The sequence below is a fragment of the Artemia franciscana genome, chromosome 8 (assembly GCF_032884065.1).
Source record: "Artemia franciscana chromosome 8, ASM3288406v1, whole genome shotgun sequence".
NCBI classification, from domain to species: Eukaryota; Metazoa; Arthropoda; class Branchiopoda; order Anostraca; family Artemiidae; genus Artemia; species Artemia franciscana.
Genome location: NC_088870.1, coordinates 2,143,621 through 2,154,917, shown reverse-complemented (window position 1 = coordinate 2,154,917; position 11,297 = coordinate 2,143,621). Strand labels below are relative to the sequence as shown.

At 33.9% G+C, this 11,297-nt stretch overlaps 1 protein-coding gene across 1 annotated transcript; it reads left to right on the top strand.

Annotated features, from left to right (window-relative positions):
• The first annotated feature begins 2,990 nt into the window (after positions 1-2,990).
• On the top strand, positions 2,991-9,674 carry LOC136030587 (uncharacterized). The gene is made up of 3 exons (XM_065709657.1): positions 2,991-3,049; positions 4,661-4,789; positions 9,476-9,674. Exons 1-3 carry the CDS (start codon positions 3,027-3,029, stop codon positions 9,672-9,674), a joined length of 351 nt encoding a protein of 116 aa, XP_065565729.1. The 5' UTR covers positions 2,991-3,026.
• The last annotated feature ends 1,623 nt before the right edge of the window (positions 9,675-11,297 follow it).

The window sequence follows — 11,297 nt, the reverse complement described above, 5'->3', positions numbered from 1 at the left end:
AATTTTTTTTTGGCTAAATGGCTTTCTCTTAGTTTTGATCAGACGATTTTGAGAAATAAGGGGTGGGGAAGGAGGCCTAGCTGCCCTCCAATTTTTCGGTTACTTAAAAAGGCTACTAGAACTTTTAATATTCAACGAACGTTTTTATTAGTAAAAAATATACGTAACTTAAGAATTAACTTACGTAACAAACTTTTGTATTCTTATATTCTTATTATGTGTACGAGGGGGTTTGTACCCTCGTTAATACCTCGCTCTTTACACTAAATCGTAAGTTTTGTCCCAATTCTTTAAGAATGACCCCTGATTCAAAAAGGCCGTAGAATAAATAGTTGAAATCACTAAAAATATTTTAGCATAAAGAGCGAGGTATTTATCTCCTCCTAAATACATCGCTCTTTATGCTAAAGTATTTTTAGAACCCCTCATATGCGTAATAATCTCTGTTCGTTTTAAATTTCAATGCTATTCCTTACTTTTATTTGAAAAAACGTTTTCATGTTTATTTTTTCATTGTTTTTTTTTTTATGGTAATGCTAGAAAATCCTGCGCCCTTTTCATTGAATTTTTCTTCCCCCATGACATATTCCTCAAAGGAAAGATCCTCAAACAAAGCCCTCTCCCATCAACCCCACCCCCCAAACCAAAAAATCCCCATGAAAACGTCTGTACACTTCCCAATAACCATTACTATATGTAAACACTGGTCAAAGTTTGTAACTTGCAGCCCCTCCCTCAGGGATTGTGGGGTAGTAAGTCATTCCCAAAGACATAGTTATTATGGTTTTCGACTATGCTGAACAAAATGGCTATCTTAAAATTTTAATCTGTTGACTTTTGGAAAAAAATGAGCATGGGAGGGGGCCTATTTGCCCTCCAATTTTTTTGGTCACTTAAAAAGAGCAAAAGAACTTTTCATTTCCGTTAGAATGAGCCCTCTCGCGACATTCTAGGACCACTTGGTCGATAAGATGACCCCTGGGAAAAAAACAAAAAAAAAAACAAACAAACAAATAAACACGCACCCGTGATTTGTCTTCTGGCAAAAAATACAAAATTCCACAATTTTTAGATAGGAGCTTGAAATTTTTGCTATAGAGTTCTCTGATATATCGAATGCGATAGTGTGATTTTCGTTAAGATTCTATGACTTTTAGGGGATGTTTTCCCCTTTTTTCAAAAATAGGGCAAATATTCTCAGGCTCGTAACTTTTGATGACAAAGACTAAATTAATTGAAACTGATATATTTAGAATCAGCGTAAAAATTCGATTCTTTTGATGTATCTTTTAGCATCAAAATTCCGTTTTTAGAGTTTCGTTTACTATTGAGCCGGGTCGCCCCTTACTACAGTTCCTTACCACGAACTGTTTGAAAAGAAAATAATTCGGTATTTCGGGGCTTCTGACATTATTACTCCTTTGCGGAAGTTAGGCTCAAAATTGAAAAAGGATTATATTTTTTCTCTGGGCCCCTTCCACCTCTTAGTTCGTTTATTTTCCCGTTAGTTTTCACCTGTTTTCGCTTTATAGTTGTGTTATCTCTTAGCAGTTCTTTCGTTAGTTGAGTTATGGTTGTGGTATATATGTTTTATCGCTCGTATAGTTGTGTTATTTTCAAATTATACTCCATAATAGAGAGGCTCCGAACACCCAGCATTGTATATTAAGCTCTTAATTTGACGTTTTTTTCTAACGTGACCAGATTCGTCCTGCGCCCTTTTCATGGAATTTTTTCCCCCATGGCATATTTCTCCAAGGAAAGATCCTCCCACATAGCCCCCTCCCTCAACCCTACCCCCAAAACCAAAAAAATCCCCCTGAAAACGTCTGTACACTTCCCAATAACCATTATTATATGTAAACACTGGTTGAAGTTTGTAACTTGCAACCCCTCCCCCAGGGACTGTGGGGGAGTAAGATATCCCGAAAAACATAGTTATTATGATTTTCGACTATGCTGAACAAAATGGCTATCTCAAAATTGTAATCCGTTGACTTTGGGAAAAAATGAGCGTGGGAGGGGGCCTAGATGCCCTCCAATTTTTTGGTCACTTAAAAAGGGCACTAGAACTTTTCAATTCCGTAAGAATGAGCCCTCTTGCGACATTCTAGGACCACTTGGTCGATACGATGACCCCTGGGAAAAAAAAAAAAAAAAAAACAAACAAATAAACACGCACCCGTGATTTGTCTTCTGGCAAAAAATGCAAAATTCCACATTTTTGTAGATAGGAGCTTGAAACTTCTACAGTAGGGTTCTCTGATACGCTGAATCTGATGGTGTCATTTTCGTTAAGATCCTACGACTTTTAGGGGGTGTTAGCCCCTATTTTCCTAAATAAGGCAAATTTTCTCAGGCTCGTAACTTTTGATGGCTAAGACTAAACTTGATGAAACTTATATATTTAAAATCAGCAGTAAAATGCGATTCTTTTGATGTAGCTATTGATATCAAAATTCAATTTTTTAGAGTTTTGGTTACTATTGAGCCGGATCGCTCCTTACTACAGTTCGTTACCACGAACTGTTTGATCCCTGTATCTGCAAGATTGAATGAGTTCTTTGTAAGGAAGCTGCTAAAGTCCTTAGTAGCAGAGATCTTTTAATGTGCCTGCACTGCGTTGCACCCATGATCATCCTTTTTAGGAGAAGCTTTGCCAATGATTTTTTATCAAATATATCAGAAATTTGAATATGTCAGTTACGACGGATGCCAGATTTTGAAATATCAAATATGATATTTCAGCTAAGACTATCCATCAAATGTCTTCATCTATCCTTCAATACAATTTTTTTTCCGTCTAATTTCCTTAATTAAAACAGAGTTGACATTCAAAACAGAATAAAGATTAATTCGGTGAGTCTTTACATTCAAATTGACCCAATTAAGAGACAAATTAACTCTTTTGTACCCTGAATTATTATCAGAAGGGATTAAACTTTAATATAAAATCGAAGACGCACAAAGTTAACTTAGTCAGTGAGTAAGTGAGAAGCGAGGTGATCTGTTAGCCCTCTAGAATTATGGATTTTGGAGACAAGGAAAGGTAGCGAAAATAGTCACTTTTTTATACCCCCTTCCTTAATCTTTTGTATTGCAGCATTTTTTAAATAGTATATTTTCTTATATAACTATCTTTTCTATATTAATAAAAAATGAACCCAAAATTAAAAACATTTTTGCTATAATTTGGGCCCTATTCTCATCATCGACTTCGCATTGCAGGCTAATAAACTGAGAAAATGCTCTGGCCAAGATGACCGACTATCTGAATACCCATCTCCCCTCCTATTAATTTCTGTGCAAAACTGTACAGCCCATCTTTTCTTTGTTATTTTTGCATATTACACTTTCCTTTTTGTTGCTCAATTTGGTCCCTGGGGGTAATTTTCTGAAGAGAAGATTTTTCCATGCGAAGAATTGTTTAGATGGAGGGTAATAAACAATATCCATCAAGTGGCTACCCTTATAAACGTAAAATTGCAAAGACAATCTTGTGACAAAACCCTTGAGACGAGACACGCTTCCCTTCAAATATCTTTAGCAAAACAAAAACTTGCATAAATTTAGAAAAGGGGGTAAAATACTTTTAAAAACAGTGCCCAGTCTATTGATTATTTCAGTGATTAAATAGTAAATACAGTTTTAAATCTAGATTTGTTAATCAAAAATATTTGGCTTTTATTTTTTTGGATAATAAGCTACTAGGTGCTTGTTTTATATATGACCTTTTCTTTCTAATTGTTATTTTCAAATAGTTAGTATGAAACAACACGGCTCAAAAGTAGCCGAAATCCTAGTAAACCGAATAATAATATCAGTAGACGCATCAAAAGAACTTGTTTATAATTCTGATACAAAATATATATGATTCGTTAACTTTAGTGCTACCCATCAAAAGTTAGGTTTCTAATAAATTTGCTGGATTTTTGAATAAGGGGAGTAACAATCCCTAAAGAAACAAGAATCTGAATGAAAATTACATCATCAGATTGAAAAGATAAGAGAGCCCTATTTAACTTTCGAACTCCCATCTACAAAAGTGTTGCATTTGTATTATTTGCCGAAAAAAAAAAATCAAGATTGTCTGTTCATTTACTTGTTTGTTTTGTTTTTTTTGTCCCAGGGATAATTGCATCCCAGGGGTGATAGACGTTATTTGTAGGCCGTAGAACTATAGCTTTCCAAGTATACGCGAGTTTATCTTCATTTTAGTATATTGAAGCAAATATTTTCATGTGCTGTGTAGGCGTACACATTTGTATGACAGATGAGTGATCAACTTTAACTCAGCGGGAGGGGATTGAAGATTGAAAAGAAATAAAAAAATCAGTTTTTGCCAAAAATCTGTCGGTCAAAAAAGCTTTAGTTTTGGAACATCTCTGAATTAAACATATAAATTAGTTAATATTATTTAACATGTACTTCTATAAAATACGCTGTAAATACATATATTTCATAATTTATTAATTAATATTTCAGTGATATTTAAGTAATTATTCTGAAGTGTCATTTTCTTTTTAAATCAATCCTTGGGGTTGCAGTATTTTGTATTAATAAAAATCAGACACAGACGACATATTTGAATATGTGACATACAATATATGCTTATATAGCCTTTCAGAAATTAAGAATAAAATAATCTTTTTTATTTTAGGAGGCCAAGCAATGAAGAAGAAACCGAAATTGGTATTATTGGCGAAGGATTGGAGTACAAAAAACAAATTTGTAGAGAAAAGCAGAACACACTCCACTTGACGACATATCAGATATCAAAGCTAACCAGGTAAGCATTCTTTAGAAATGCGATAAATGTGAATTTTATATTGTAATTATTGAATCCTTAAATCACACTTTTTCTTTTTTATCTTCTCACATTTTTCCTCAAGGACGATAGAGGAAGGTTAAAAAACCTTAACACTTAGCTATTGCAACGTTTCAATTTTTGAAGAAAACTGAGATATATGTAAAAACTTGAGATCTCGACAGTTTTGATATTAATATTTAATTTGGCTGATTCTGATTTCCTTCTCAATCATTATTAACAGAAAAAGTACTTATCTATTATATAAAACACACTCGAGAATTGAAGTTAGGTTAATGCTAATGGACATCCGTGGTGAGACACTATATTCTATCATTAGTCAAAGCAAACTAATCGGTGTCCTCGAGGATTCTGTTAATAATGAACTAGGTCAAGAGTCGCGTTAACAATGAATTTTTCTTTGTCTTTGAGACGGTCCGCCGACGCTGAAGCTCCTAATTTAATAATTCACAAAAGACCTTCACAATTTTGCTAATAAAGTATTCTATTTTCATATATTTTATAGTCACCAAACTTCAGTTCTAGGGTGTGTTTTATATAATAGACAAGCATCGACTAAAAATCTAGAACGAAGCTATTGAGCTAGAACAAGCCAAATATTAAATGAAAACCAAAAACACTTTATCATTGCCCTAACCGTGAATTTCGCATTGCAGTTACCTAAATATCACGTATTTTTTCTTTATCTTTCTAAAATAATTTAAGGGCAATGAAGGAAGCTAAGCTAGTCAAAGAAATAGGTTAACAATGTATATTATTTCGCTTTTTGAATATAATTAGCGAAAATAATCTGGCTATTTTAACAGTTGTTTTTGCGTGAATTAACTGAGGTAGAATCAAGTTCTTATTTAGCTGGTAAAAATATTTTTCTAATTTATAATTTATAATCAAACAGTTCGTGGTAACGAACTGTAGAAAGGAGCGACCCGGCTCAATAGTAACCAAAACTTTAAAAAATTGAATTTTGGTACCAATAGCTACATCAAAAGAATCTAATTTTAATGCTGATTTTAAATATATAAGTTTCATCAAGTTTGGTCTTACCCATCGAAAGTTACGAGCCTGAGAAAATTTGCGTCATTTTAGAAAATAGGGGGAAACACCCCCTAAAAGTCATAGAATCTTAACGAAAATCACACCATCAGATTCAGCGTATCAGAGAACCCTGCTGTAGAAGTTTTAAGCTCCTATCTATAAAAATGTGGAATTTTATATTTTTGCCAGAAGGCAGATCACGGATGCGTGTTTATTTGTTTGTTTGTTTTTTTGTTGTTTTTTCCCCAGGGGTGATCGTATCAACCCAGTTGTCCTAGAATGTTGCGAGAGGGCTCATTTTAAAATGAAAGTTTTAGTGCCCTTTTTAAGTGACCAAAATAATTGGAGGGCACCTAGGCCCCCTCCCACACTAATTATATTCCCAACGTCAACGGATCAAAATTCTGAGATAGCCATTTGATTCAGTGTAGTCGAAAAACCTTATAACTATGTCTTTGGGGCGACTTACTTCCCCACAGTCCCCGTGGGAGGGGTTATAAGTTCAAAGCTTTGACCAGTGCTTACATATAGTAATGGTTATTGGGAAGTGTACAGGCGTTTTCAGGAGGATTTCTTTAGTCGGAGGCAGGGGTTGAGAAGAGGGGGATATACTGGGGGAACTTTCCATCGAGGAATTTGTCATGGGGGAAGAAAATTTCCATGAAGGGAGCGCAGGGTTTACTAGCATTACTTAAAAAAAAACAATGAAAAAATAAATATGAAAAAGTTTTTTTTCAGCTGGAAGTAAGCAGCAGCATTAAAACTTAAAACGAACAGAAATTATTACCCATATGAAGGCTCACCTCCTCCTAATACCTTGCTCGTGGTAACGACCCGGCTCAATAGTAACCAAAACTCTAAAAAACTGAATTTTGGTACCAATAGCTACATCAAAAGAATCGAATTTTCCTGCTGATTTTAAATATTTAAATTTCATCAAATTTGGTCTTACCCATCAAAGGTTACGAGCCTGAGAAAATTTGTGTCAATTCAGAAAATAGGGGGAAACACCCCCTAAAAGTCATAAAATCTTAACGAAAATCACATCATCAGATTCAGCGTATCAGAGAACCCTGCTGTAGAAGTTTCAAGCTCCTATCTATAAAAATGTGGAATTTTATATTTTTTGCCAGAAGGCAGATCACGGATGCGTGTTTATTTGTTTCTTTTTTTCTTTTTTTGAAAAAGAAAAATATTCCTATTAACAGTGCTCTGTCTATTGGTTATTCCAGTGATTAAATAATAAAAAGACTTTGAAATCTAGATTTATTAATAATAAATATTTGGCTTTTGTTTCTTGGAATGATAAGCTAGAATGTGCTTGTTTTATACATCACTTTTTCTTGTAAATTAAATAAAAAAAAAGTTTTTTTTAAATGAAAGTAAGGAGCGACATTAAAACTTAAAACGAACAGAAATTACTCCGTATATGAAAGGGGCTTTTCCTCCTCGACACCCCGCTCCTTACGCTAAAGTTTTTTATTGTTTTAAAAAGTAGAGTTGCGAGAAAGAATCATCACAAATCGTAACAAACTTTTATATTCTTATATTTTTGATTATATATATGAGGGGGTTGGTCCCCTCGTTAATACCTCGGGACCACTAAATCTTGTTTTATCCCAATTCTTTAAGAATGACCCCTGAATCAGAAAGGCCGTAGAATAAATAGTTGAAATTATTTAAAAAAAATTTAGCATAAAGAGCGAAGTATATATCTCCTCCTAAATACCTCGCTCTTTATGCTAGAGTATTTTTAGAACCCCTCATATGCGTAATAATCTCTGTTCGTTTTAAGTTTTAATGCTTCTCCTTACTTTCAATTGAAAAAACTTTTTCATGTTTACATTTTCATTGTTTTTTTTTATAGTAATGCTAGAAAGTCCTGCGCCCTTTTCATTGAATTTCTCTTCCCCCATGAAATATTCCTCCAAGGAAAGATCCTCCCATATAGCCCCCTCCCCTGAACCCCACACCCAAACCAAAAAAATCCCCCTGATAACGTCGGTACACTTCCCAGTAACCATTACTGTATGTAAACATTGGTCAAAGTTTGTAACTTGCAGCCCCTCCCCCGGGGACTGTGGGGGGTAAGTCATCCCCAAAGACATAGTTATTATGGTTTTCGACTATGCGGAACAAAATGGCTATCTCAAAATTTTGATCCGTTGACTTTGGGGAAAAAATGAGCGTGGGAGGGGGCCTAGGTGCCCTCCAATTTTTTTGGTCACTTAAAAAGGGCACTAGAACTTTTCATTTCCGTTAGAATGAGCCCTTTTGTAACACTCTAGGAGCACTTGGTCGATACGATGACCCCTGGGGAAAAAAAAACAAATAAACACGCACCCGTGATTTGTCTTCTGGCAAAAAATACGAAATTCCACATTTTTGTAGATTGGACCTTGAAATTTTTTCTATAGGGTTCTCTGATACGCTGAATGCGACGATGTAATTTTCGTTAAGATCCTATGACTTTTAGGGGGTGTTACCCCCTATTTTCCAAAATAAGGCAAATTTTCTCAGGCTCGTAACTTTTGATGACAAAGACTAAATTTGATGAACCTTATATATTTAAAATCAGCATAAAAATCCGATTCTTTTGATATATCTTTTAGCATCGATATTCCGTTTTTTAGAGTTTCGTTTACTATTGAGCCGGGTCGCTCCTTACTACAGTTCGTTACCACGAACTGTTTGATTGTTCTTTTCAAATATTTCTTGGCAACCAACTGTAAATAAGAAACGAAGTGGCTTAAAAGTAACCGAAACCCTAATAAGCCAAATTTTGATATCAATAGATGCATCAAAAGAATTGGCTTATAATTCTGGTACGAAATATATATGATTCATTAACTTTAGTGCTACCCATCAAAAGTTACGTGCCAGAAAATTTTTCTGAATTTTCGGAAAAGGTAATTAAGAACCCCTGAGAGTCAAAGATTCTGAATTGAAATAACTTCAACAGATTCAACAAATAAGAAAACCCTATTTAATTTTTGAGCTTCTATCTGCAAAAATGTGGTATTTTGTATTTGTTTTTCTGAAGAAAGATCAATGATACGTGTTTACTTGCTTGTTTGTTTTTACTTTGTTTTTCAGGGATAATTGCATCCCAGGGGTGATATGTGTTATTTTGAGGACGCAGAAGTAGGGCTTTTCAAGAATACACGAGTTTATATGCATTTTAGCTTATTAAAGCAAATATTTTTATTTGCTGCGTAGGCAAACACATTTGCATGACAGATGAATAATCAACTTTAACTCAGCGGGAGGGGTTTTGATGATTTAAAATTTAAGTTTTTGCCAAAAATTTGTTGGTCAAAAAAAGTTTTAGTGTTGGAACATCTCAGAACTCAATATGTAATATAATTAGCATTGTGTAATTTGTATTTCTATATAATATGTTGTAAATTTAAATATTTCAAAAATTATTAATTAATATTTTATTGATGTTTATGTAAATATTGGGTTGTGTATTTTTCTTTTAAAAGCAAGCCTTAGGGGTCACAACATCATGTATTAATAAAACAGACGACAGATATAAACATGTGACAAACAGTATTTACTTCTGTAGCCTTTCAGCAATTAAGATTAAAATAGCCTTTTTTATGTTAGGAGGCCAAGCAACGAAGAAGAAACCAAAATTGGTGTTATTGACGAAGAATTGAAGTACAAAAAACATATGTGTAAAGAAAAGCGTAACAGACTCCACTTGACGGCATATCAGACATCGAAGCTAAACAGGAAAATAACCATTCTTTATGAATGCGATAAATGTGACTTTTATATTGTAATTATTGAACGCTTAAATTAAACTTTTTTCTTTTTTATCTTCTTATTTATTTTTTACCCATGGACGATAAAGGAAGGCTTGCAATCGCATCATTTTGCTTTAAAAGCAAACTGAGATGTAGAGTTTTATGTAGAAACATGAGATATGGACAGTTTTTTGGGATTTTTTTTGTAGATATTATTGTTTGATTGGACTGACTATGACTTCTTTCTCAGTCATGATTAACACAAAAAAAACTAGAACAAAAATTTGAAGTTAAAACAAATCAAAGATGAAATGGAAACTAAAGTTACTTTATTAGTGCTCTGACTGTGACTTTTACATTCAAGCTACCGGAATATTATGTAATTTTTGTTTATCTTAAAAATTTCAAGGGCAATGAAGGAAACAAAGCCAGTAAAAAAAAATAGCTTCAGGGTAACAGGTAGCAGTCAGGGTAACAACGTCATTTTATTTTATTTATTCGAAAAAAAAATTATGAGAATAATCTGGATGTTTTGACAATTGTTTTTCTGTGAATTACTTGAGGTAGAGTCAAGTTCTAATATAGCTCCTAAAAATCTTTTTCTAATTTAAGTTTTATAATGACAAAAAAAGCTTGAGCTAAAGTTTTGGTCAAATATCAATGAGCCTAAATATTTAGACCTACTTTGCACAATCTAAATATGATTGGTTGTTCCTCCACAACGCTTTAAAATGTAATTCATAAAATACATTGGGAGGGGCAGAATATTTCTTTCCAAAATAAAGGGGGACTTTGTTTTAGCCGAATTTCTTCTGGACTTCTTGTAAGTTTCAATTTAGCCATTGCTATGACATTGCTGATATATCCTTTTGATAACATGTATGCTGCTACACCTCTTGATATTTCCATCTCAGTGCTAGTAGTATTGTGTCAATGTAGGTAGTATTGGTTGAAGTAGTAGGACGAATTGCCTAAATTGCAGCTCTTGACCAGAGGATAGTGAGGAGGTTGACATCTCCTGAGACATTACTGGAGCTTTCAGTAATACCGAACAAAATAGCTTTGATTGGGCGTAGTGTGGAGAACGATAGGCTTTGGGGGGTGGCTGATCACACTCTTCCAATCAAATGAGCTCCGTCCGATCCAAAATTTATACGACAACTCGTTCCAAAAGGCTCTTTTTTGTCTCGGGACCCACGTAACAACCCTAATTATTTGACCCTGATCATAATAAGCTTATTATTCTAATTAAACGGCCTTTGTGAATCAAGAGTCATTCTTGCATAACTAAAAAAAAAAAAAATAAAAGTTCGATGTAAAGAACATGGTATTGAGGAGAGGGCGACTGCCCTCATATGCGTTAAAATTTTTGTTCGTTGTATACTTTAATGCTGCTCCTTACTTTCAGTTGAAAAACCTTTTTTTAAACCCTAGCTATTCCACTCATTTCAGAAAAAATGATGTACACTATTCTGATTGGTTAATAAATAGACGAATCAATCATATGCTTTTGCGATTGGTTAGTAAATCGGCAAATCGCTATAAGCACCTCCTTTTCGGTAGAATGAATCTTTCAATTATACATGATTTACGAATTTTTAATTTTCTTAATTTCAATTTTCTCCGGAAAATTTTGCTTCAAACCAGTCCCTAGAAAACAAAGAGACATTATCGTACAA

Coding starts and splice junctions, on each gene's coding strand:
- LOC136030587 (XM_065709657.1), top strand. CDS start 3,027: ATGGATTTTGGAGACAAGGAAAG. Junction 3,050..4,660: donor GATTTTGGAGACAAGGAAAG/GTAGCGAAAATA, acceptor TTTTTATTTTAG/GAGGCCAAGCAATGAAGAAG. Junction 4,790..9,475: donor CAGATATCAAAGCTAACCAG/GTAAGCATTCTT, acceptor TTTTTATGTTAG/GAGGCCAAGCAACGAAGAAG.